Raw genomic sequence first — 27,626 nt, forward strand, 5'->3', positions numbered from 1 at the left:
CGAGTGAGACTGTACTCATGAAGGTAACAAATGACCTTCTAATGGCCTCAGACAAAGGTTATGCATCTGTCCTGTTGCCTTTGACACTATTGATCACTCCCTTCTCTTAAAGAGACTGGAAACCCATATTGGGCTACGTGGACATGTTCTAGCCTGGTTTAAATCTTATTTATCTGAAAGATATCAGTTGGTTAGTGTAGCTGGAATATCCTCTGACAAGTCAAAGGTATGTTTTGGTGTTCCTCAAGGCTCAGTTCTGGGCCCATTATTGTTCTCAGTATATATGCTGCCTTTGGGCGATGTAATCCGAAATCACAATGTACATTTTCACTGTTATGCTGATGACACACAGTTATATATTTCAATGAAGCATGGAGAAGCCCCAAAATTAGCTACTTTGGAAGCATGCTTTTCAGATATTAAGAAGTGGATGACAGAGAAATTCTTGCGTTTAAACTCAAGAAAAACAGAAATGCTCGTTTTAGGACCCAAAAAACAAAGAGCTTTGTTAGCAGATCTAGATTACTGCAATGCTCTTCTTTCCGGTTACCCTGACAAATCAATAGATACGCTCTAATTAGTGCTGCACACGGCTGCTATAGTCCTAACTAGAACAAAAAAATTTGAACACATTACTCCTGTACTAGCCTCCTTACAGTGGCTGCCTATTAGGGTTAGGGCTGATTTTAAGGTTTTATTGTTAACTTATAAATCAATACATGGACTTGCCCCTACTTACCTTGCTGAAATGATCCAGCCATACATACCTACACGTAACTTACGATCGCAAGATGCAGGCCTTTTAATTGTACCTAGAATTTCTAAACAAACAGCCGGAGGCAGGGCCTTTTCTCATAGAACTCCACTACTGTTAAATTATCTGCCAATTTAGGTTAGAAATGCAAACTCAGTGCAAACTTTCAAGTGTCTACTAAAAACTCATCTCTACAGCACGGTTTATGTTTAGGTGTAGAATGGCCCAGGGGCATGAAGGTGACCAGAAGGCTTGATACTGTCTACCCTTGCTGTCTTGCCAGGTGGGCTCTCATCGCCACTGGGATGCCCTCCCTCCAATACCTCTCAGGGGAGGAGTCACTGGCTTGTTACTGTCTCTCTGTTGCGCACTTTTGCGATTGGGCTGTACTTGGATGGTAATACTCGACCCTCATTCAGGGTGGTTGTGGTTGGTGGGCATCCCTTTGGTTGATGCTTGGCAATGTGGGTGGATTGATTTCCGGCCTGTTGGGCCCTGTCGGGGGCCTCCCCCAGATAGAGCCACAGTGTCACCGGACCTCCCCGTCTCAGTCCCATGGTCTTACGCTGCTAACATAACAAAGTTATGTTAGAATTAAACGTAGAATTGCTTTCATTCCCCTAAGGTAGTTCCAACCTCTGACTAAGCTAGGCTACAATTGGCTTGTTGAGTTTCGCATAGCATGGTAGTTGTGTGTGATTATCCACTATGAATTTGAACAGCAGAAACACTACAACCATGGTTGGTTTTATGGCTATAAATTGGTAATCACTCATGTGTGAAAACTTCATTTTAGAAATTTGCTCACCTACATTTTTAGTTTCAAATGCGATTTTAATTTTAGCGCTGTAGAGCCCTGTATTATATCATTCTTGAACACTGGTTAAAGTGGATACAGCCAAATAATTTTAGTAGTTAAGTTTTTCAAAACTAGTTATTATTATCTCATACAATTAAAGTTAACTAACTCTATCACCATTGCGACTGTGTTTCCGCTGTCTGCCATCTTTACATTGTCTGTTAGTGTGTAGCTGGAAATTATTGGTTAGTGTCTAGCCAGGTCACAATTAGTTATGGTTAATGTTGTTAATGTTTTCTGCACTTAACCCTTGTGCGCCCCTCAAATGTACTACCCTTTGGACACCTTCGTGGACAAAAATGTACATGTACAATAAACTGACATGAAATATTTATACATTAATATTGGTTCCAGCTTTTTTTTCCATAAATCTCTTAAACAATTTGAAACCTGCTCAAAACAACCAAACATTCAATCATTTTCTGGATTTTAACCCTTTAAATGCCAGCTTGATTATTTGAATTACCTCATTATTTATTACAAAAAATCATTAAAAACATTATATTTTCCATATAATAAATAGTAGGGGCATGGGGCTTTGGTGGTGATTAGAGTCTTGGATATGTCAAAGATTTGCAACAAAATTGATTTGATTGCATTAGTATATTTTATGTAGTGCCAGAAACTCCCTCTGGATACCTTCGTGGACAAAAATGGCCCATTGACTTCCATTAAAAAAAAATTTTTTATCTCACTGCCATTAGAGTATAAATCCATGCATTCTGTAATGTAAGCATTTCATTTTGATGAAATTTTGACTGTATTCCATCACACACACGCGCGCGCGCACGCACACACACACACACACACGTGCACACACACACGTGCACACACACACGTGCACACAAAAACTCTTCTACCAGATTCAACCATTTTCCCATTGTAGGTCAATGGAAGAAATTATTGTGTGTGTGTGTTTGCGTGTGTGTGTGGTAATGCATGGATTTATACTCTAATGGCAGTGAGATAAAAACATTTTTTTTAATGGAAGTCAATGGGACATTTTTTTCCACAAAGGTGTCAAGAGGGTGCAAAATTCATAAACAGAGTATGAAAGACATGAAAGAGTTAAAGACATTGGATTTCAAAATTTTTACAAGAAATAAGAGTTCTGCCAAGAAATCATGCCCCTAGCTGCAACACAGACCAAATGATCCCCAAATCAACAAAAACAATTTGAGAAAAATGTACAAAAATGCCAGAGGGGCGCACAAGGGTTAACTAGGTTAAGTATTTGGCTAATAAAAATACAACTCCTTAAACCCATGGGCCGGTCACACCAGAGCACCCAAGTCAAATATACATTTTTCATTGTAACACTATTCTTAATAAACAACATTGAAAAGAGCACAGTGTGTGTTGTACACTGATTTCATAATCAGCGTTGCTGGTTCATGGAATTATGGGATGCTGAATATGTTTTGAGAGGTTCCACTTTTTAGCAAGCGTGATCTCTTAGATATATTGCTGTCCCACCTCAGCTGACTCGTGTCAAGAAAACAATGTGCCCAGTGTCCCCAATGTTGCAGACTCCGATTGCGCAAAGATTTCATGCAAACAGAGTATTTCAAAACATGGTGGAGGATATGATTAATGTTAGTAGATCCACAGCATGCTGGGCAATCTGACAGGTAATCCATTGAAATAAAGTTTGTATTCCTAATTTCGGAGTCTGAAAAGTATATCTTTTTTATTTATTGTACACCATTGCACCAAATATTGTAGCTATTTGGCCCGAAACACATTACTTACTTTTAGAAATGGATTGTAACGAAGGACCAAGTGACACATAGCAACCATCATAGGAATCTTCTAATCTCATTAACTTACATTGCTCAGACTACAGTACCTGTGGCGTTCTGTAACAGCTAGTAACGTCAGAGCATAGCAAAACACTGGTGTTTATCTGTAGTAGCTAGCATAACGTAGTACATTGCCTGGCAAACCCAAATGTCTATAAAGTGAATGCCGACAACTGCACAGAAGTCAGGTCACTTCGGGGACAAGGCTAAACAATGCGGAGGCAAATTGAAATGTGCTTCGAACAAAACTGGCATTAACCTTCTGCACCAAAGGAAATGGATACAAAGTAGGAAATGGGCTAACATTCAGCGGAAGCTTTGCTTTTTCGTGAGGGGACACCCGAGCCGTGTCTATCATGGCTTTCTGTCTGTTTTAGCTTGCTGCCGACGTACAGAGTCGGAGAAAGATGAGTCTGGGAAAGAAAGCCTGGCTGGTAGAGCAGGGTGTGTGGAAGTCGTTGGACCGGTGCGACTGCAAGCCTTCAGCCAGGGTGTGAGAACGAGACATGTCACCACTGTGAGGTTGTGTGTCACTGTCTGTTGAACCAAGGCTTTTGTAAGTGGTAGAGCGTACACAGAGTAGTATGTTGATCATGGATTTCGGAAACATGAGCTGCCCAAAAACAAAGGAATTGCCATGTCTCAAGCAGTATAGGGCAGCAGGCGTTGCCAAATACATTTCCTGTGACTTTATTCATAATACAGCTCCGGAAAAAATTAAGAGACCACTGCACCTTTTCCTTTCCTTTTCAAAAAAGTCGAAAAGGAAGGTTTTGAGTAAACCATTCTGTTCCTCACTCAAAACCTTCCTTTTCGACTTTTTTGAAAAGGAAATAAAATGTTGCAGTGGTCTATTACTTTTTTTGATGAGTGAATTCAAACAATTGTATCCTTCTACCAAAAGACAAAGTACTTTCAAGATACAAGTTTGCTGGTTAGTTCTTTTGCAGATGAAGTTCTGTCTCACGCACCTACTGCTGTCTGGCAGACCCGGCATCCCTTCGCCAACCTCTGGGACTGCTTGTCTGGAGGGAAACAGAAATTAACAGATTCTTATCATGCTCCCCAAAAACAGTTCATTAATATTTTGTGTCTGTAAGACTGTTTTTATTGATTGATGTTTGGACCCGGGCAGATAATTATAATGAATTAAACCTATATATGCTTCTGTAGTGTATTACCAACATAATCTGAAAGATGATCAGATGAGATTTTGCTTGGGGCAGCAGGTCTAGTTGGTTGGCTGGCTATGTTTAATTCATCATGTAATTACAATATCAAGTCAAATTCCTGAAGTGTAGTTTAGCGGAAGTTTGATTTCAATAGAAAAATAATTGCTCAGATTGCAAATATCAACACAGTGAACAAGCTGGTTGTACTAATTCTCTGGACTTCCTTGTGTTTTCTGAGATGACGTTCCAAAGTTGGTACGTATACATACTAGTATGTAGTTTACATTTCCACTGGCTAACGTTTTCACAGATGATTGCTTGATGACTTAGAGGTCGCAAATATGAAATAATTGGCATTATCTTTTACTCTTGAGCAAATTTATTTTGGTAGCACCCTATGACAGATGTTTAATATTCATGTACAATGTATGTATGAGTCATAATTCTCTGGGCAATTGTGGTTTATATATGGGAGCGGGTTTGTATACACACAAAGCTATGAATTTAATGGTGCAGTTTATTCACGGTGTGGGTTATAAACGTGGAATTATGGTATATTGTATATTTTTGTTCTTTGATCTTTAAGATTAAACTTTTCAAAATTATTGAAATGATTGATTACTTGTATATTTATTAACATGATTAAATGTTAGGTGAGGCTTCCTAAAGAAATTAACTATATGGTTGAAACTGGTTAAATTATGTTTCCTGAGAGATAGCTTCATATGAGAGAAGCGTTTGGCACCAGCTCATGGGCGTGTTCGCGCCCTGGAAAGTTTACTTAGACTCTAGTGCACTCCCCTTATATTGTCACTCTTGGTAAATATGAGCAAAATGGGCTCAATCTTTATTATTTTCCTCTTGATCTTTCATTCAAAATATTAACAAAATACTACCATTTAATTACAGTAAAATAATTGAAAGGGAAAAAAAGTTCTTATTATAAAACAAATATTTTTCTCAGATTTTTCTCAGATATTGGCACCCCTTAATTTAACCTTTTCACGCGTGAGTTTCAAATATTCCTTACCGACCCCCCAGCGTGAGTTTTTTTGCACGTGACTTCGGTACTCTGCAGCATTTGAACTCATGCCAGCCTTTGAACAGTCACCTTGCTAGGTAAGGAACACTACATGCATTGCATTGCAAGCTTCTCTCGTTGACTCGAATTCTAAGAGCTACAAAAGTTGGTTGATTTATTACTGTAGCTAGCTAGAAAACGTCAGCTAACCGCTAGCAAACGTCAGCTGCCCGCTAGCTAACAAATCGTGACCAGTTATTCAATGCAGTGAAAATGAATAAACTATATAAAATGCATACAACGGGGAACGTAACTTCTAGAAAGTTTTTGCAATGGTTTTGATCGGTAGTAGTCGCTAATATAATTCGTTTTTGTGCATTAGTGTTGGCTGTCTGTTGGTACGTAACTAACACTTCTTGTCCCGATTTGAATGCTTTCTACCTGGTTAATATCATAGTATGGTCTTGAAACAATTACAATCAGGAAATAAAGTTATAAACACTGTTTGAGCTAAATGTGAGTAAATAATAGCGCGGTTTTACCAGCCATTGTTACGTTACTTGTAGCTAGGTATGCTAATGGTGCGTTCTAAACATGACGTTCTAATCACACCGGTGTGATCGTACGCTCCAGGGACCACTCTAGATTGATCACACTGGTGTGATCGTACGCGCCAAAGGGTTAATACATTGCTAAAACCTCCCTTGGCCTTTGCCTAGATAATGGCTCTGAGTCTTCTCTTATAAGGCTTGATAAGGTTCGAGAACACATGACAAGGGATCTGAGACCATTCCTCCATACAGAATCTCTCCAGATCCTTCGGATTCAGAGGTCCATACTTGTCATCCCACAGTTTTCTATATGAACCACAGCCCTGTTTAATCTTCCTGGCAGAGGCAGTGAGGTTTTGATTTAATATCTGCTGGTACTTGATGGACTCCATGATACCAAGTTATCCAGAGCCTTTGGAAGAAAAACAGTCACACCACATCAGAGATCCACCACCATACTTCACAGTGGGGATAAGGTACTTTACTGCATGGCTATCCTTGTGTCTGTACAAAAACCCACCTCTGGTGTTTGTTTCCAAAAAGTGCTATTTTGGTCAAATCTGACGGTAGAACACAGTCCAGTAATGTTTGGCAAACTGTAGGTTCTTGAGATTGCTGTTTGATGATAGCAAAGGCCTTTCAATTTCAACCCCCCCAAACATTGCTTGGTTATGTAGGTGGCGTCTGATTGTAGTTTTGGAGAATTTCTGACCTCAAGACCCCAATAACTAACGTCTGTCTTTCTTCAGCAATGATCCTTGAACTTCTTGGACATTGAACTTCTTGGTTATTGCCCTGACAGTGGAAATTGTAAATTTTTTATCGATTAGCTATTTTGTTAAAGCCATTTCCTGATTTCTGCAGCTCAGCTATATTTTCTAGTACATCGTTACTGTATTCTCTGGGTCAAGCTTCAAGCAATGGATGACTATTGGAGTTTGGCCAGTGTGTCACCTCATATTTATACCACAGTGAAACAGGAAGTCATGGCTTACAACTAAAGTGTTCCTAATCACTCAGGTGAACTTAAAAATTTAAAATATGAATGCGAATATACTTGAATGTGATCATTTCAAAAAAAAAAATCCTGAACAAGATCTGTCTACTGCAGTGCCATAGTGCAAACTGATGAATTATCTCTTTCACCCTCTTGCTGTCTCTAGGAGTGAGAGAGGTTGTGTGTAGTTGTTTGATCTGGCAGGTAGAATTTGCCTTGGGGCAGAGTGGAAGAAAAGGGAGTAAAGAAAGGAGGATGTCTCTTTAGCTGTAATTTGAGGAGTGTATCTCAGCGCAGACTCGTCTCTGATTAAAGAGGTGGGGGAAGGGAAAGGGGGCAGGAGAGGAGAAAGGAGAGGAATTACCCTGTCACTGCTCATCCATCATCATATTGTGTGTCAATCATCCCTCACTCCGCTTGGCTAGATGCCTCTGGACACAACTCACCTACCAGAAATCTGACTTTGATACCTATACCAGGTTTAGTATCACTATATTCAATACCAGCATGGTATTGATAGAAAAACAATAGGCTGCCGTTAAAGATCCAGAAGCATTAAACCGAGAGAAGCTGATTAACCCCAGGGCATGTACTGAACTATTTTTCATGTTTGAGTATTGAAAAATCTTTTTGGGAAAGATTTTCGTGTTATAGACTTAATTTATAATTGATTGAATATATTTATTGCCATCAATATGCACACAATACCCCATAATGACAAAGCGAAAAAATGTTTTTAGAAATAAGTGCCACAGAAAATGACAAACTGAAAAATCTCATGTACATAAGTATTCATAGCCCTTGCCATAAAACTCCAAATTGAGCTTAGATGCATCCTGTGTCATTTCATTATTCTTGATGTCTCTAGAACATGATTGGAGCACATTTCTGGCAAATTCAATTGATTGAACAAAGGCACACACCTATGCTCGAAGAAATTGAGGGAATTCATAATCATCCCAGTATAACACCATGTCACTTAAACTTCAGGGGTATCAGTCTGTCCAGTTAGGAATCATAAGTGATTGTGAATCAATGTCACCTGTTTTGGTGCAAATGAAAGTGACAACAGGTGAGGGAGAGGCAACAGCAAGACAAGCCCCCCAAAAGGGAATGGATTTGCACGTGGTGGCCAGACAGTTGCCTTCTCCTTATCCTTCCTGACTGATTCTTCTCTAGTTTTGTGTTTTGCTAGTGTCCTTGTCATTACTGGTAGCATGAGGCGGTACCAGCTCCTCCAGGATGGCACATCCATATGTGCCGTCGCAAGGTTTGCTGTGTCTCCCAGTTCAGTTTCAAGAGCATGGAGGAGATACCAGGAGATGGGCCGTTAAACGAAGACTGCTCCACAGGGCTGTAGAAGGGCATCAACCCAGCAGCAGAACCGGTGTCTGCTCCTTTGTGCGAGGAGGAACAGGAGCAGCACTGCCAGAGCCCTACATAATGACATTCAGCGGGCTACGGGTTTGCATGTTTCTGACTAACCTGTCAGAAACAGACTCCATGAGGGTGGCATGAGGTCCCCACGTCCTCTAGTGGCACCCGTGCTCACAGCCCGTGCAGCTCGATTGGCATTCGCCAGAGAACACCAGAATTGACGGGTCCGCCATTTGCACCCCATTCTCCTCACAGAACAGGTTCACACTGAGCACATGTGACCGAAGTGAGAGTCTGGAGATGCCGTGGTGAATGTTATGCTGCCTTCAACATCATCTTCAACATCATCCAGCATGACCGGTTTGGCAGTGGGCCAGTGATGGTCTGGGGAGGCATGTCCTTGGCGGGTCACACAGACCTCCACGTGCTAGCCAATGGTCCTTACTGCTGTTAGGTACCTGGATGATGTCCTCAGACCCATCGTCAGGCCTTATGCTGGTGCATTGGGCCCTGTGTTCCTCCTGGTGCATGAGTGTGTAGGTAATTCCTGGACGACAAAGGCATTGATGCCATTGACTGGCCCTTACGTTCCCCAGACCTGATTTCAGTTGAGAACCTCTGGGATGAATCCAGCCCCCAATGATTTTGGTTTTCATTGACTGTTGTTACATAATTTTGTTATCAACGAATTACGCGAGGTACAGTATAGATTTTGATCTTTAATATATTTTGTTCATCGAGAACCAATGTGTGATTTTTGAGCGGTGTATATAAGGTCCAAAACTACACAAGAACTCTCTGCAGAACTCCAAGACAGAATTGTGTCGAGGCGTAGGTTTGGGAAAGGCTCCATCCTTGTGGAATGAAAAACATTTGGAAGCACCAAGACTTTCCTAGAACTGTTTGTCTGGTTATACTAAAGAACAAAGCAAGAAGGGCCTTTCTCAGGGAGGTGAGCAATAACCCAATGTCCACTCTTACAGATCTTCAGATTTTTTCTGCAGGGATTGGGGAACCTGCCGGAATGACAAACATCTCAGTAGCGTTCCAGCAATCAGACCTTCATAGAATAGTGGCTAGATGGAAGCCACTCCTGAGTATAAGGCATATGAAATGTCACCTGAAGGTTTCCTGAGAGCATGAGGAAAAATACTCTCAGATCTACTTTGACCAAAACGATCCTTTTAGGTCTGATTGCCAAACGCAACATCTGGCAAAAAATATGGTAATGCTCATCACCTGGCTAATACCATCCCTACTGTAAAACATAGTGGTGGGAGCATCATGGTATGGCGATGCTTCTCAGCAGGAGGGGCTGGGACACTGACCAGTATTAAGGGAAGGATAAATAGAGCCAAATACCGAGAGGTCCTTTAAGAAAACATAATTCTGAGCTCAAAGGACCTCAGACTAGGGTGAATGATCTTTCAGCATGACAACGATCTGATGCACCCAGCCAAGACAACGGTGGAGTGTCTTCAATACATTTTGTGAATGTCCTTGAGTGACCCATCCAAATTCCTGACTTGAACCAGATTGAACATCTCTGAGGAGACCTGAACATTGCGGTTTACTGATGCTCCACTTACATTCTGACATAGCTTGAGAGGATCGACAAGGAACAATTAGAGAAAACTGCCCACATCCAGGTGTGCAAAGTTGATTAAAGTCATACCAAGGAAGACTTGAATCTCTGATTGGTGCCAAAGGCGATTTTATGAAGTTCTGAATAAAGGGTCTGAATACTCATGTACATGACATATTTCAATATTTTATAAAAAATAAATAAAAGGGTTTTCCAGTATTATTTTTAGCTTTGTCATTGTACGGTATTGGGTATAGATGGTTGGTATTTTTATTTTTCAGTTATAAATTAAGTCTCCAGCGCAACAAAATGTGGAGAAAGCAAAGGGTTCAGCAAACCTTCTTCCCACCATCTCTCTTCCCACCCTACTTTTTGTTGTCTCTCTCAGTACCTCCACGCAGGTGCTATCCCTTTTCCTGGCCCCCTAACCTTACCTATGGTCTGTATACCCATCTGTCCTCTTTTATCCTCGGCCTGCCCACCATAGAGCCATGATGTCCTATTGCAGCTTCACGGGGCCTCAGGTAAACCAGGCAGGAACTTGATATTCTGGCTGTAGTTCAGTACTTCCATGATTGTTTCACTGCACAGCTCTCACACCTTTATTTCACACCAGCACACACACAGCCCCAGCAGCTGATAAGACACACTCGCACTGAGTGGCCAAAACCTAAGTCAACAAAACCCTGTGATTTTGAATTCCCACCAGAAGTCGACACAGTCCCCACCACAGCTCAGACTTATTCACGGATAGAATGGAACCACACAGATAAGAGAGCAGAGAACCAGGCTCCGGGGCACCTTGAGACAAGGGAGTGGCTGGCCTGGAAAGTTGGACAGTAACAGAGCAGGTGTGTGGCTGGCACATACAGTGGGGAGAACAAGTATTTGATACACTGCCGATTTAGCAGGTTTTCCCACTTACAAAGCATGTAGAGGTCTGTAATTTTTATCATAGGTGCTCTTCAACTGTGAGAGATGGAATCTAAAACAAAAGTGTATCAAATACTTGTTCTCCCCACTGTAAGTCTGGGTGAAGTGTCAGCCAGCGGGGATTTGGTAGATGTAAGGATGGGGTATGTCTGGGGTTGTGTGTATGGTCTGTAGGAGGGGTCAGGACTGGATCGAGACACCATTCATCATTGTCAGCATTGCTTTCTGGCCAAGAGGCGCTGTCCCTTTGACTTACAAAGACACACACTGAACACTTTATTAAGACCCACATCAAATGTACATTAAAAGAAGGATCCATGGGAACTTAAGGCAACCCAGACGGACCTTTACTACATTAATGATAGCAGTCACTTTTGGGACACACATACGCGTGCACCACACACGCGTTTTCCCCACTCACAACTGCCCATACACAACTCTCACACCCGTTCTCATGCATAAAGGGAGGATGCCTTACAGAACAGTGGGGAATGTAACAACCAGATTATAAACCCACAAGACACTGCAGTGATAAGTGGGAGCCTGACACAGAGCTGTGGGGATAATAACTACAATGATGAGCTAAGCTAGGCTGACCCAGTGGCGTTTAAGACTAGAGCCTGTTCAAAGGTCTGGTGGTGGTATGACCACGATTAAAGATGTATGCTTCATGGTCCTTAATCATTTGTTGTGTCTTTCAGATTGTGATTCATTTGGTTTTTAAATACAGTGTGCTGTTTTACCACACTGGCCAATGTCAGTTTTTGCCCTCCAACCGTCTCTGTTCGCCTCTCTACCGCCTTTCATTCCCTCTTTTCTGTCTTCCCACAATCCACCCTGTTTCTCTCCCTATTCATTTATTGCCGTATGCACCCCTCCCCCCTTCCTTTGAATATTTTTTTTTTCCTGTTTAAAAAAAAAGCTTGATGAGGTGCTTCCAAAAATACTACTCAAACATTTCCTCTAAGATCCTATTAGGGAGAGATCAGAATAGAAAGAGTTTTAGTGTAAAGAAGCCAAGAATGGAAAAAACGTACTTCCTCCGTAATGGCCAGGCAGTGTCCTATAGCCTTAATTTTCTAAGATAGAGGCACATGTCTCCCCATCTTTTCAAGGTACATAATCATGTTTGGTTTTTAATTGTTACATTCTACTGATAAAATAACACAAGGGGGTGGGGTATATATACCACGGCTAAGAGCTGTTTTTATGTTCGAGGCAACGCTGGGTGCCAGTAGACAGCCCTGAGCTGTAGTGTTTTAGATATATACCCATAAACCCCAAGGTGTGCATTATGGCTATATTGCTAATCAGTTGTTATTACAAATAGAACAGTAAAAAAGCCTTCCTTTATAAATCACCACAAAGACCACCTATACTTCAGCCCAACCAGCCAAAGCAAATAAGGCGAGTGTGAAATATGAGCATGAACATTCTGTTTGTGCAACCCAGTCAGTGTGTGACGGTTTCGTGGGGGGGTGGAGAGGAGGTGAGCGTGATGGAGCTATAAGGCATCAGTGAGCAGCCGGGGGTAAATGAGAGTTTTGAGAGGCAGTCCTCCTCTGAGCCCTCACCCACGCCCCTGTGGTCCGGACGGGGAGAGGTCAGCCCTCAGAGAGACAGAGGTAGTGGAGGAGAGGGGATGTTACAGGGCCTCTAATATGAACCAGCTGTAGAAACCTGATACTCCAATAAGAGAGGAGAGCTGCAGGGAACCGCTCTGCAGAGGGAGGGAAATAAAAATCCCACATGCAGGATAACAAAGAATACTATAGATGAGTTTGGCAGCAGAACATCTCCCTGGGTTCTTCCTGAAAATAGAGCTGTGACTGTGTGGTGTGGAGCAGTTTAGGCTGGATTTGACTGTAGGGCTTTGTGCATGGGTTTGTTCCATTTCTATTTTTTTGTTCGTGTTTCGTCAAACATGCTACAGCACATTAGAGAGAGCAGACTACACAGGTCTGTGTGGTTTGTCTTATGTACGACGTGTCTGTGGTCCCCTCCTGTTTACACCCAGTCACTCTCTAGAGAGAATATACATGTTGTTTTTTCATGCACGGCCTTGTTCCTCTGCTGCAGGTGGTAATTAATTGGTTATTGGGCAATAGTAGCATATGAAATAAAGCACACAAACCTGAAGGACAACTAGGTATTGCTGACGCCATGGCATTTGGTTCTGTCAACATCAGTTTAATTATATTCAATCAAACTAATCTTTCATCTTTTCATTCCACACAGTTTAATTTCCAAACCCCCCCCCCCCATTTATTCACATTAGTGTATAGCTGTAGAATATCATGTTCCCTCCGACATTCTAGGTGTTCTTGGTGAAATGTTGAACTTATACTAACATGGATGTGGTCGACTGGGTTTTGACAGGCTGTTAATGTGATCTATGAGGGGGGCATAGGGGCCGTGTCATCATTCTTTTACAGGGCTGAGAGGTTGTCGCGGAGTACAAGGGAATGTCAATTCCCAGGACTGCAGAATTGTTGTGATACCACGGACAGGCGGCGCTTAGAGGAGGTGTGTGTGTTATTGAAGGGGATAGCGTAACAAGAGTCTGAACTGGAGTGCTAAACCCATGAGGAGAAGACACAGGAGTAGGGTTGAGAAGGAGTGTTAGGGAAGGAGCCTAGTCATGCCTGTGAAGCGTGGCCAATCAGATAGAGGTGGGGTGAAGAGGTTTGTGTCACAGCTCTTTGAAGGTCTGTTGTCCCTGTCTGTTTAAGTGTCTGTGTGTGTGTGTGAGAAAAACAGCAAGTATGTTAGAACAACAAATATGTTAAAGCAGGTATGTGAACTCTCCGAACTCTTTGACCGTGTGATGAACAGCCGGGTGTAGACGGCACACACTTCATATTGATGTACTCCCTGTCATGAATAAAGACGGACATAGTTTCCCATGGTCTCTTACCTTGATATTCAAGCTGCATTTGGGTGGAGGACAGAATTAATGAGTATGTTTAAGCTCCGAAAGATTTCTATCTCCATTTCAAAAGATTAAAGATATTATCTTACGTTTGTCATAAGAATATCTGTGAAATCAAAATGTATTGCCTGCTTGAAAATAAGGAGTTGGTGTTGGAGGCCTGTATGTCTGAGGCAGCAGGTCACTTTATTACGTAGTCCCTCCACACTGCTGGCAAAGCCCCAGGCACACACATGCCTTAGGCCCCTGAGATTGTGTCTGTGTGTGGAGCTGGCTGACCATGGATGATGCTTCAACCTTGTTCTTTGACCACAATAAGCAAATAACAGTGTAGGACTTCAGAAGATAGAGACACACAGCTAAGACGGACGACTTACTGAAATAAACATTACAACATACGGCCCTGTGGTGAGTCAGAATAAGAGGCAGAGGTTAGACAGCAACAGTGGTGAATGTGGACGTATCACGACGTGGCTGTGGATAGGTGGGGCATTTCATTTGTCTTCTTGTGCAATATTGTAATTCCCACTTGGCTCTTCATCATGTGGTTGAATCACTTTAAAGAGAGGCAAAAGAGAAAGTGATGCCCTCTGTCTTGTGACCTAGCACAGACACATACACACACACACACGTACCAACACACATACTGAAGTCACTGGCCATATATGTCCTTAGTTTTAAGTCTTCTGCCACTTGGCCAACTTCCATCTATCAACACATAGTTGCATCCTTCTGCTTTTTTTTATACTTGACCTTGTTGTTAACTTTTCACCACAAAGTTCTACTGAAATTATTTTGTTGCTGTGAAATATGGTCATTGTGTGTATCAGATCATCCCGCACCCTCATTCTTGCTTACGATATGTGCTATCCACCATTGCTTTTTTGTCTCTTTGTTCTGTATGTTTCTATAGCTGACAGTGTGCCTGTGTGATGTGGTAGCTCACTACATGTATTGATGAGACAACTCCTATTGTCCTCTGTCTGCAGGTGTGCTGCAGGCTACCTGGGTGAGTATTGCCATCACAAAGACCCCTGCCACCCTGGTTACTGTAAGAACGGGGGGAACTGCTCTGTGTTGGGCGTCCCAGGCAGCCCCACCTGCTCCTGTCCTCTGGGCTACACAGGACAGCACTGCCAGACGCCGCAGAACTCCACCTGTTACCCCACCAACCCCTGTGTCAACCAGGGAGTGTGCACCCTGCTGTCCCTGGACAAGTACAAGTGTCAGTGTGCCCACGGATGGACAGGTCAGCCCCTCTCTAACTCAGGCTGTTGCCTAATACTTTACAGTCACTAGTCCAAATCCCCAAAATGTTATTCTTGTCAGTGTATTTGGTGCATGTGTTCTAGACCGTCCTTAGCCTTTGCATGCATACAAATCCTGTGCCGTCTTTTCTAGCTGTGGTAAGTGACCAGGGACTCAAGGAAGTGTTTTCTCTTTCGCGTTCTAATAACCTGGGCCCACTCATGCGTCTCTCCGTGCCTCTCTTCCAGGTGTAAATTGTGAGCGTGAGGACAGTTGTATGTCGGCGCCCTGTGCTAATGGAGGCACCTGCAGCGCCCTGTCAGTGGGCAAATTCAGCTGCCACTGTCCTCCAGGCTACAAGGGCCCGCTCTGCCTCAACGACACCGATGAGTGTTCTGCCTCCGTCCCGGTGTGTCAGAACGGAGGGCTGTGTGTCAACACTCCCGGCTCCTACAAGTGTGGCTGCACCCCTGGGTTCACCGGGCGCACCTGTGAGACTCCCTACATCCCCTGCTCCCCTTCACCCTGTCTCAACGGGGGCACGTGTCGCCAAACCAGTGAGACCAATTACTGGTGCCACTGCCTGCCAGGTGAGGGGAAAGGCAGTAATAAGTGAAAGCCCTCCTGGGGCTGGTATGAATGCAGCTTTTTGTTGCACAGCACTTCAGAATACTGCTGGCACTGTCACACGAGAGCCCCACTGGTTCTCTGTGGGCACAGCAATAACACATATATAAAATACCTGTTTACAGTATAACTTGTCGTGACCATGATAGCTGATACTTTATAAGACTTTATAATGTTGGGTGGGAGTGGATGTGTGTAATTCCTGTCTTTGTCGCTCTCCAATGCCAGGCTTCAACGGGACTAACTGTGAGAACAACATTGACGACTGCCCCGACCATAAATGCCAAAATGGTGGGACGTGCATGGATGGTGTCAATACCTACAACTGCAAGTGTCCTCCGGAATGGACAGGTAAGAATAAAGAATCCTAAGCCTGACCTAATTTAGTTGACTCTTGTAGTGTAAGGCTATTTATTGACCAACAATTTGTTCAGTCAAAATGATTCTTGGACTTCCAAGACAGCGGTCTGATTCATTCCTGTAGTGGACATATTCATAACAGTGGCGGTGGGTGTGTCAAGGTCTTTTCCACTGGGCCAGGGATTCTTCCAGCCTTTTTAATGACACCGCACTCTTGGATGAGGCCAGAAATGTGGAGGCACACCGGCATATTTTAGGCTTAATGATGATTGCTTAAAAAAATAAATAATAATAGGGAATGGAGAATATGGATTTTGTCTTACTTGAAGGCGGTTGCATTTTAGCAAGGGACAGGTTAAATGCAGGATATGCAGTAAAGTAAATCTGTCCATTTAATGAATGTTATCATCGACGAAGTGCAAGGCAATAGGCCTATACAACTTAAAGATGGTTCAGCACTACAGATTACACTGCAAATACAATACTAGCCTAACTTCATGTGAAAAAACTAAAACGGTTTTGATTGACAGAATTGAAACTCCTCAAATATCAGTGTGATATTGTTTCCAGTGACGTGGAAAGCGTTTCACCCAGCTCACAGGAAACATGATTGATAATGATTTCATCAAATCAGTTTAACTAAATTCCAAAGGAAAATGTCTAACCAAAGTCCAAGTGAAAAAGACAAAAACATACTCAAAACCTCAGTTGAAAACATATGCATTGCTAAAAGGGCAAAACATAATTTCAGTTAGATGGGTAGTGGAGCCAGAGTTTCAGTGACAAACTATTATTTCAGCACCCCTTGCAACATCTCCAAATTAAACAGACAAATATCAGTAGACTGATACAACTGCAAGGCCAATGTCCCACTCTTCCCCCGTATGACCTCTTCCATGTCGTCAGGCATGTCGTCTATACTTCTTGTAATTGAATTGTTCCAAAACAGGCCTTTTGGCAACCTGTTTCCCAGCATGACCTCAATGTCATCAGGCATGTTGTCTATTCTTCTTCTAGTTGAATTGTTCCCAAACAGGCATTTTGGCAACCTGTTTCCCAGCATGACCTCAATGTCATCAGGCATGTCGTCTATTCTTCTTCTAGTTGAATTGTTCCCAAACAGGCCTTTTGGCAACCTGTTTCCCAGCATGACCTCAATGTCATCAGGCATGTCGTCTATTCTTCTTCTAGTTGAATTGTTCCCAAACAGGCCTTTTGGCAACCTGTTTCCCAACATGACCTCAATGTCATCAGTCATGTCGTCTATTCTTCTTCTAGTTAAATTGTTCCCAAACAGGCCTTTTGGCAACCTGTTTCCCAACATGACCTCAATGTCATCAGTCATGTCGTCTATTCTTCTTCTAGTTAAATTGTTCCCAAACAGGCCTTTTGGCAACCTGTTTCCCAGCATGACCTCAATGTCATCAGGCATGTCGTCTATTCTTTTTCTAGTTGAATTGTTCCCAAACAGGCCTTTTGGCAACCTGTTTCCCAACATGACCTCAATGTCATCAGTCATGTCACATGGCACACTGTATGAAAACCCTGATGGTGTTGCTTGACAGTTCTGAGCAATACTCATGATTGTGATACTGATTGAATGTAATACATAATCTTATAGCGCACCTATGTTCAGGATCAAAAGTCTGAAGCACTTTTTGACCTGTCATCAGCTAGGGCGTGCAAACTGGTGTGTATAACCAGATTATGCCCAGATTAGTGAAAATAATGCACTTCTTTCTTTTCCTGTGGTTTGGCCTGAGAAAAACAGATTAGGCCTATGTTTATACTATACATTAAAAATACAGTTTAGAAACTTGCTACAGGCTATATGATCTCATAGATCATTTTCATGCTCACTATGTCCACAGAAAATCACACTGCTTCATCTCTTAAGGGATGAGGTAGGATGTTACATTTTCTGGGGGAATATTTTAGTCTACCTGAGGAAGAAAGGTGGCTTACCTAGTAGGCAATGAGCGTTGCCCTCTAACGTAACAGTGCAGTCTGCAGAACCTCCATTCAATCTGACCCCTGACAGCCAAATCAAAGGTCTAGCCTACATTTCTGCATTAACAGGAGCGTAACGGACAAACCTGTGAGTGATCAGGTCTTTTGCCCATAATGTCCTAATATTACAGTCTCGCATGTCAACTCTCAACTCCCTACAGGTCAGTTCTGTACTGAGGACGTGGATGAGTGCCGCTTGCAGCCAAACACATGTCAGAACGGGGGTACCTGTAGCAACATCCACGGCAGCTACACCTGTGTGTGCGTGAACGGTTGGAGTGGCTTGGACTGCTCTGAGAACATAGACGACTGTGCCACGGCTGCCTGCACCGTCGGCTCCACCTGTATCGACCGCGTGGCCTCCTTCCTCTGTGTCTGTCCCTATGGAAAGACAGGTGGGTCACCGGCACCAGCACGTCCCGGGCGCGTGCCCACAGGCCGATGGACACACACAGTGTATGAATCGTCTCGCGTACCAGCCTACAAGCAGAGGAAACACGGTGACCGAGTGTTGAATGTTTCCCACCAGGTTTGCTGTGCCACGTGAACGACGCCTGCATCAGTAGCCCGTGCCGGGACGGGGCACAATGTGACACCAACCCCATCAACGGCATGTTCAACTGCAACTGCGCCCCCGGCTACAAAGGAAGCACCTGCAATGACGACATCAACGAGTGCATCATAGGTGAGGGCGCACAGGTCCCGACACTGGGGTTTTTGGGCAATAACACTGGTCATCGGTTGGGTCCTTAGGTTTGCGTGGTCCTCTTCGGCTAACCTTGGTTATGTCTCCCCTAAGGTCCAAACCCCTGTGAGCATGGGGGAGTGTGTGTGAACACGGATGGCTCGTTCACCTGTAACTGTGCCAGAGGTTATGGGGGGCCGCGCTGCGAGACCGACGTCAATGAATGTGCGTCCAGCCCCTGTCAGAACGATGGCACATGCCTGGACCGCATCGGAGACTACAGCTGCATCTGTATGGAAGGTGGGTTTAAGACTGCATCTTTCTGACACGCACACACACACGCACGCACACACACACACACACACACACGTAACATCGTCTTTCTGTTTTTAGGCTTTGAGGGAACGCACTGTGAGTTTGACATCAACGAGTGTGCCAGCTCTCCATGTCTGAACCAGGGGACGTGTCTGGATCAAGTCAAACGCTACGTCTGCCAGTGTCCTTTAGGTCTGTAACGAAACGCAGCTCCTTAAAGTGCTTCGGAACGCGTGTCACCACACCAATTAACACCCAGTTCTGTCCCCGACCTCAAGGATTCAGTGGGGAGATGTGTCAGATTGACATCGACGAGTGTTCCAGTACGCCGTGTCTCAACGGGGCCAAGTGCATCGACCGACCCAACGGCTACGAGTGTGAATGCGCTGAAGGTACGAGTCCGCCGGCACCGTCTCAACCTCAAGACCCCGCCTTGCCTTTCAAAAACCCGCCTTTCCAAAACGGAAGCTGTCCTGCGCTGCCTCTCATTGCTCATCGCGCGGTTCTTCTCCCCAGGCTTCTCAGGCCTGCTGTGTAAGGAGAACACAGATGACTGTGACCCGGAGCCGTGTCACCACGGGGTGTGTCGGGACGGCATCGACACCTTCTCCTGCGACTGCGACCCCGGTTACACTGGCTCCATCTGCAACATCCAGGTCATGGAGTGCAACAGCAACCCGTGCCAGAACCGTGGCCGCTGCATCGACCGGGTCAACATGTACCAGTGCAACTGTCAGCCCGGCACCTCAGGTGAGCAGAGGCATAGAATGGGTAGAATATCCTTATTACTTAAAATATAAAAGGGAAGTTTTGTGGTTGTCACTATCTACTGCCGAAAAAACATGCCTTTTTCTTTATCAGCGATATCTCTGTACTTTTTCCGTTCTGTCTCAGTACATTAAAGAATGCAAATGCCAGACATTGTTTCTACAATGCATATATATTTTATTTTTTTTACTTATCCTAGTCATAACCCGAATTACCTTACCTTAAGGCTGAACCTAACCATAAATCCTCACAAAAACCTTAATTCTAACCCTAACCAGACTTAACTTTGACCCTAAACCTAGAACAGCAGACAGTGCCTTTTCAAAATGGGGACAGGGACAATCTTCAAATTGTTCACACCTGCCTGGTTTAACCACAGTTTAGAGCCGTTTTCATCCTAGTTTATGTAGTTAAACCCAACGGTGCACACACACTCATACACACACTCATACACACACTCATACACACACTCATACACACACTCCCAAACGTTATTTCAGGTCACACTTTCATTTGCTCAACTCAGCTCTTTCTACTGTGCTTAGAACACTGCCGGTTAGTCCACTGCTCCCCCCAGTGGAGGACATTAGAACTACAGCTACCCGTAGTAATGGAATGCCTTTTCACGTTTAAATGTTTTGGCATTAGCATATGTTCTCACCCGTAACGGCTTAGTCTTAAAGGCATGAAATGTATACTTTTGTCCTTCCTTTCCTACATTCAACTGTAAATTAGATGGTATATCGTGTTTTTCTTGACAGGGGTGAACTGTGAGATCAATGCAGATGACTGTGCTGGCAACCCCTGTGAGTATGGAACGTGCCAGGATGGAATCGATGAGTACAAGTGTGTCTGTGCTCCGGGATACACAGGTAAACATAGTCTCCCTCTACTCCATGTAGTTATTTGCACTGCTTACTTGATTCTACCTGTGAATGAATGAACAACTGACTTCCTTCTCTCTCAGGTGCAAAATGTGACGTGGATATCAACGAGTGTAACTCGGGTCCATGTATGAGCGGAGGTACCTGTGTGGACAAGGTGAACAGCTTTGTCTGCCTGTGTCCGCCTGGCACCCACGGCCCTCTGTGCCACTCCGGCCCAGACCACTGTGCCCTCCAGCACTGTGTTCACGGAGACTGTGTTGAGCAGCTGAGCGGGTACACTTTATCTCCATATCTCTCTCCTCCTCGTGGCTTTATCTCCATATCTCTCTACTCCTCATGGCTTTATCTCCATATCTCTCTCCTCCTCATGGCTTTATATCCATATCTCTCTCCTCCTCATGGCTTTATCTCCATATCTCTCTCCTCCTCATGGCTTTATATCCATATCTCTCTCCTCCTCATGGCTTTATCTCCATATCTCTCTCCTCCTCATGGCTTTATCTCCATATCTCTCTCCTCCTCATCACTTTATCTCCATATTGCTCACCTCCTTATCGCTTCATCTCCATATCTTCCTCCTCGCTTTATCCATGTCTCTCCTCCTCCTCACTTTATCTCCATATCTCACACCTCCTCACTTTATCTTTGTATCTCTCTCCTCCTCGCTTTCCTTTTCTGGAGTTAAACTTTTTCCTCCCCACTGACATTCATTATGGCAGGTTATATTGAAATGTTGAAACTATTCCGTTTGGTTAGCTGAGGCCATGAAGTCATGTAGCCTTCCTGGTGTCGAACGCAGAGTGGGACAAATCCCCGCTGTAGGTTATTCTGTGTCACTAACCCTGGGTAACATGTAGGTACCGCTGCGAGTGCCAGGCTGGCTGGGTGGGGCAGCACTGTGACCAGGAGCAGGATGAGTGCCAGTCCAGTCCATGTCAGCACAGCGGGACCTGTGTGGACAGACACAACGGATACGTCTGCCATTGTCGTCCTGGATTCACAGGTCCAAATCAGGGTTTTATTCACACTACATTTATATACGGACCATCCTGTGAAACGTTTTTCCCGTCTACGGTTTATGTGAATACTCAGCCGTGTCCCTTCCTCCCCCCTCAGGTTTGAACTGTGAGGTCAACATAGACGAGTGTGCCTCAAGCCCGTGCGGGAACCATGGAAGCTGTGTGGATGAGGTCAACAGCTTCACCTGCCTGTGTGCCCCACCTTACTCAGGTAGCAACCCCATCCACACTGCTGAACTGTCCGGGACATTGCCTGGCCTGGGGTTCATGGAGACTATATAAACCAGCACTTTTTGAAATGAACAATATTCCTAATGTGTGTATCCAGGAAAGCACTGTTTGGAGGAGCTAGTTCCCTGCGCCTCTCATCCATGTGAAATGGGAGGTGTCTGTCAGCCCACCTCAGACTACACTTCTTACACCTGTCGCTGTCCCAATGGTTGGCAAGGTGGGTACTGACTGGGGGGTGTGAGTGCATGTGGGGCCGGATGCTGTAACATTCAGTGTTTGTGTTGATGCTCATTCAAAACGGTGTGTTTGTGAACAGGTCCCCGCTGCACTGAGGATGTGAATGAGTGCAGTCAGAACCCGTGTCAGAACTGGGCCCAATGCATTAACAACCAGGGCAGCTACAAGTGCAAGTGCAAGCCAGGCTACAGTGGTCACAACTGCCAGACCAACATTGATGACTGTTCTCCAAGTAAGTTATCAACCAGCTGTTGTGCCCCCTCACACTGCTAGCACAGATGTATAAACACTGCTGGTGCTGACGTATTCACACTGCTAGCACAAATGTATAAACACTGCTGGTGCTGACGTATTCACACTGCTAGCACAGATGTATAAACACTGCTGGTGCTGACGTATTCACACTGCTAGCACAGATGTATAAACACTGCTGGTGCTGACGTATTCACACTGCTAGCACAGATGTATTCACACTGCTGGTGCTGACGTATTCACACTGCTAGCACAGATGTATTCACACTGCTGGTGCTGATGTATTCACACTGCTAGCACAGATGTATTAACACTGCTGGTGCTGATGTATTCACACTGCTAGCACAGATGTATTAACACTGCTGGTGCTGACTTATTCATACTGCTAGCACGGATGTATTAACACTGCTGGTGCTGATGTATTCACACTGCTAGCACAGATGTATTAACACTGCTGGTGCTGACTTATTCATACTGCTAGCACGGATGTATTAACACTGCTGGTACTGATGTATTCACACTGCTAGCACAGATATATTAACATTGCTGGTACTGACTTATTTGCACTGCTAGCACAGCTGTATTAACACTGCTGGTACTGACATATTCACACAGCTAGCACAGATGTATTAACACTGCTGGTACTGATGTATTCCCACTGCAAGCACAGATGTATTCACACTGCTAGCACAGATGTATTCACACTGCTAGCACAGATGTATTCACACTGCTAGCACAGATGTATTAACACTGCTGGTATTGATATATTCCCACTGCTAGCACAGATGTATTCAAACTGCTAGCACAAATGTAGTAACACTGCTGGTACTGACATATTCATACTGCTAGCACTGATCTATTAACACTGCTGGTATTGATGTATTCCCACTGCTAGCACAGCTGTATTAACACTGCTGGTACTGAGGTATTCATACTGCTAGCATGGATGTATTCATACTGCCGGTACTGACGTATTCCCACTGCTAGAAGAGATGTATTCTTTCTAGTACAGACACGCAGCATATTATACACTCCATTAGTATATTGTTATGTTGACTCAAAGAATATTGTTTTGCAGAGCGATTGTATCCATCTTTACAAACAGTAGTCAGTGAAGGCCAATGAAGAACACTTGTTTTGACCAGTGGGTAAAATAATATGTCAATGATGTAGACAGAGTGGTGGACATCTTCCAGTGTAGGTGTTGTCTGACTGTTCATTACTCCCTCAGATCCGTGTCTAAACGGCGGTTCCTGTGTGGACCAAGTGGGAGGGTTCTTCTGTGACTGCCGGCCAGGGTTCCAAGGTGAGCGCTGTGAGGCGGAGGTGGATGAATGTGCCAGCAAGCCGTGCTGGAACGGAGCTGTGTGCCGGGACTATGTCAACAGCTTTGTCTGTGAGTGCCAACCAGGTTTTGATGGAATGCACTGCGAACACAACATACCAGAATGCACTGAGAGGTGGGTTACAAAGGACTTTATATGTGCTGTAATTATGTTGAAGTGTTTCAAGTCATGCATTTATTCTTCGATTAGTGTCCTTGTTGATATGAGTGTACTTTTGTACTGGAATGTATTTAGATGCATAGAAGTGAAATCTATTTCAATGTGAAAGGGCTTCCTATCTGTCTGATCTATATCTACATCTGATCTATACCTGACATTCCATCATACATGACCACATCCTTTTAATCCTTTTCTTATTTCCTTTGTTCCCACTAGTTTGTGTCTGAATAATGGGACCTGTGTTGACGATATCAACACGTTCTCATGCCGCTGTCGTCCTGGTTTCAACGGGACCTTCTGTCAGTACGAGCAGAATGAGTGCGACTCTCAGCCCTGTAAGAATGGAGGGACCTGCACTGATGGCCTGGGATCCTACCGTTGCACCTGTCCTGTGGGATACAATGGACACAACTGCCAGGTAGAGACAGAGAGTGGGCAGGAGAGAGAACAGGAGAGAGAGCAGGAGAGAGAGCAGGAGAGAGAGCAGGAGAGAGAGCAGGAGAGAGGGCAGGAGAGAGAGCAGGAGAGAGAGCAGGAGAGAGAGCAGGAGAGAAAGCAGGAGAGGGCAGGAGAGAGAGCAGGAGAGAGAGCAGGAGAGAGGGCAGGAGAGAGGGCAGGAGAGAGAGCAGGAGAGATGGGGAGAAAAAGGGTGTAAGTGCTTAATATGGGGTTCAAACTGAAAAGCTCATCCTTACCTCTTTTCGTGTGGTTCTTCATTCGAAAATCAATACCATAATTTCCATTCCTATCAGAACTACGTGAACCTGTGTAGCCAGCCTCTGTGCAAGAACGGGGGCGTCTGTTCCCAGTCAGAGACCACCTGGTCATGTCGCTGTCTTGATGGCTGGACGGGCCTCTACTGTGACGTGCCCGACATGTCCTGTCGGGACTACGCCGCGCGGAAAGGTGAGCACCCTCTACCGTTACCGGTTCCCATGGGCAGAAGGCTGAATCCAAAGGCGTCCAATGATACGAAGGCATGTAAACCGTATGTTGTATGCGTCTCTGTCCAGGTATCGGAGTGGAGAATGTGTGCAAGAACTCCGGTCGCTGTGTGAACGTGGGTAAGGCCCACCAGTGTCAGTGCCAGCTGGGCTACACGGGCAGCTACTGTGAGGAAACTGTGGACGAGTGCCTGTCCAACCCCTGCCAGAACGGGGCCACCTGCATAGACTACCAGGGCACATACGAGTGCACTGTAAGTAACGCGCGTGAGTGTGTGTGTGTGTGTTCTTCATGTATTATACCACCCCTACCCCTGGGAGACACCTAACAGAGTGTCTTCCTGTTTCAGTGCAAGGCTGGTTTCCAGGGGGTGAACTGCGAATATGACGTGAATGAGTGCCACTCTAACCCCTGTCGCCACGGAGGGACCTGCATCGACCTCATCAACCGTTTCTCCTGCGCCTGTCCCCCGGGCACGCAAGGTAACCAGGCACGCGGGCCCGTTCTTGTTATTCCCTCTTCATTTTCTGCCCATGGGTTTTAAACATATTTCTCCCACGGGTGCCTTTTCCTGCTGCTTTTGTCCTCCTCCTGTCCTGTTCTCCAGGAGTTCAGTGTGAAGTCAACCTGGACGACTGCGCTCCCAAGCCCGGCTACAGGGAGCCTCACTGCCTGAACGGCGGTCAGTGTGTGGATGGTGTCGGCCGCTTTACCTGCTCCTGTCTCCCTGGCTTCGCCGGGGAACGCTGTGAGGGGGACATCAACGAGTGCCTGTCCGTACCCTGCCACTCCCCCGGAAGCCTGGACTGTGTTCAGCTAGCCAATGACTACCAATGTCACTGTCACCTGGGATACACAGGTACAGCACACTGTCAGACCAGAAGAGCCCGGCTTGTTTAAAACAGCAACGGCGTGGTGATACTGTGCCATAACCTCACCGCTGTCTCTCCTAGGACGCCACTGTGAATCCATGGTGGACCTGTGCCAGTCTAAGCCGTGCCACAACAGTGGTACTTGCTCCATGAACACCAGCTCAGTACACGGATACACATGCATCTGTCAGCCAGTAAGTCCTCTGGCCTTTTTCTTCTGTCCAGTGTTTGTTCTGTTGGTTTCTGCCTTTTGTTTTGAATGTTCTTCAAACTGCATTGAAATTGCATTGTGCAGTATGACATTGTTACATAGCTCTAATGTAGGTTTCAAGTGGCTAAGTCTATTCTTTCTCTATTTGCTAGCTTTCCTAACCCTCTTTTCCTTATTCTCTAACTTGCTTCAGAGGGTGAGACAACATAGTTCAGGTACTGTAGAACAACAGTGTTCTAGGAAGAGACCAAACGTTGTTGATTCCGACAGGTTTCATAATAAGTGAACTTCAGGAACATCTGTATATGTTATACATGTTATGAATGCATGATATGCCTGTTAAACTAAGGCTTCTGTCAGTTCAGATATCTGACACCTTTACGTTTTGTTCCCTCGCTCAGGGCTTCACCGGATTCAACTGTGGCGAGTTGGAGGGGTACAACTGTGCCAAGCTGCACTGCCAGAACGGAGGGGAATGTCAGTCCCAGAGTGGTCATCTGCACTGCCGCTGCCAGCCAGGCTTCAGTGGTCAGCACTGCGAGAAGGTCCAGAGCTGCCAGAACCAGCCCTGTCTGAACGGAGGCACCTGTATGCCAGACCCACACTACCCCTTTCAGTACAGCTGTCGCTGCCCCACCTACTTCTCAGGCCGCCACTGTGAGAGTGTCAACCCGACCCCGTCCTGCCCATACGCAGCGTGTGAGCAGCAGTCTGGGGACAAGGTGTGTGACCAGCTGTGCAACAACCATGAGTGCCAGTGGGATGGAGGGGACTGTTCCCTCCACTGGCGCCAGCCGTGGGCGAACTGCACCGCCCCGGTGCCTTGCTGGGAGCTGTTCCACAACAACCGCTGTGACCATGAGTGTGACAACTCGGGCTGCCTCTTCGACAGCTTCGAGTGCCAAGAGAGCACCAAGTCCTGCACGTAAGGCCAAGGGTTGGGGAAAAGGAATACCCTTCAACATGTACTGCATTTACGCTTTGTCAGAGATGTGAACTTTTAGTCAATTAATCAAATAAAAGATTGTTTGAAAGCTTTTCAACCCATAACATGTTGTCTTCTGACTGCCCTTCTGACCTCCCTGTCCCGTCTTCAGATATGAGGTTTATTGTGCAGACCACTATCTCAATGGGAAATGTGACGAAAGCTGTAACACGGAGGCCTGTGGCTGGGACGGCCTGGACTGCTCTGCGGACACCCCCTCTAAGGTGGCTGAAGGCACGCTGGTCATTGTGGTGTTACTGGTTCCCGAGGAGCTGTTGAGAGACCTCCGAGGCTTCCTGCGTTCTTTGGGAAAAATCCTGCACACCAACCTCAATGTCAGAAAGGACGCCCAGCTAAAGCCCATGGTGTATCCATATTACGGCCTGGAGCAGAACAATGACAGGGAAGGACAGTCGGCTACGATGAAACATAGAGGGAAGCGGGAGCTGGACAAGGAGGTCATAGGGTAAGGAGATGTCTTCTATT

At 45.0% G+C, this 27,626-nt stretch overlaps 1 protein-coding gene across 3 annotated transcripts in view; it reads left to right on the forward strand.

Moving 5' to 3' along the window:
* Window positions 1-27,626, forward strand: part of notch2 (notch receptor 2) — a 52,736-nt gene that overhangs the window by 18,054 nt on the left and 7,056 nt on the right. For all 3 annotated transcript variants that reach the window (XM_020049094.3, XM_020049095.3, XM_010871806.5), the window contains exons 3-26: window positions 14,973-15,232; window positions 15,480-15,821; window positions 16,087-16,209; window positions 18,390-18,623; window positions 18,758-18,913; window positions 19,028-19,213; window positions 19,307-19,420; window positions 19,507-19,620; window positions 19,745-19,978; window positions 20,758-20,868; window positions 20,964-21,156; window positions 21,741-21,886; window positions 22,000-22,113; window positions 22,231-22,350; window positions 22,450-22,602; window positions 23,854-24,082; window positions 24,344-24,545; window positions 24,880-25,033; window positions 25,141-25,325; window positions 25,422-25,554; window positions 25,680-25,931; window positions 26,026-26,138; window positions 26,557-27,080; window positions 27,253-27,606. In XM_020049094.3, coding sequence (XP_019904653.3) covers window positions 14,973-15,232; window positions 15,480-15,821; window positions 16,087-16,209; window positions 18,390-18,623; window positions 18,758-18,913; window positions 19,028-19,213; window positions 19,307-19,420; window positions 19,507-19,620; window positions 19,745-19,978; window positions 20,758-20,868; window positions 20,964-21,156; window positions 21,741-21,886; window positions 22,000-22,113; window positions 22,231-22,350; window positions 22,450-22,602; window positions 23,854-24,082; window positions 24,344-24,545; window positions 24,880-25,033; window positions 25,141-25,325; window positions 25,422-25,554; window positions 25,680-25,931; window positions 26,026-26,138; window positions 26,557-27,080; window positions 27,253-27,606 — 4,746 coding nt within the window. The remainder of the gene's footprint in view (window positions 1-14,972; window positions 15,233-15,479; window positions 15,822-16,086; window positions 16,210-18,389; window positions 18,624-18,757; window positions 18,914-19,027; window positions 19,214-19,306; window positions 19,421-19,506; window positions 19,621-19,744; window positions 19,979-20,757; window positions 20,869-20,963; window positions 21,157-21,740; window positions 21,887-21,999; window positions 22,114-22,230; window positions 22,351-22,449; window positions 22,603-23,853; window positions 24,083-24,343; window positions 24,546-24,879; window positions 25,034-25,140; window positions 25,326-25,421; window positions 25,555-25,679; window positions 25,932-26,025; window positions 26,139-26,556; window positions 27,081-27,252; window positions 27,607-27,626) is intronic.

Source organism: Esox lucius, chromosome 8, assembly GCF_011004845.1.
Source record: "Esox lucius isolate fEsoLuc1 chromosome 8, fEsoLuc1.pri, whole genome shotgun sequence".
NCBI lineage: Eukaryota > Metazoa > Chordata > Actinopteri > Esociformes > Esocidae > Esox > Esox lucius.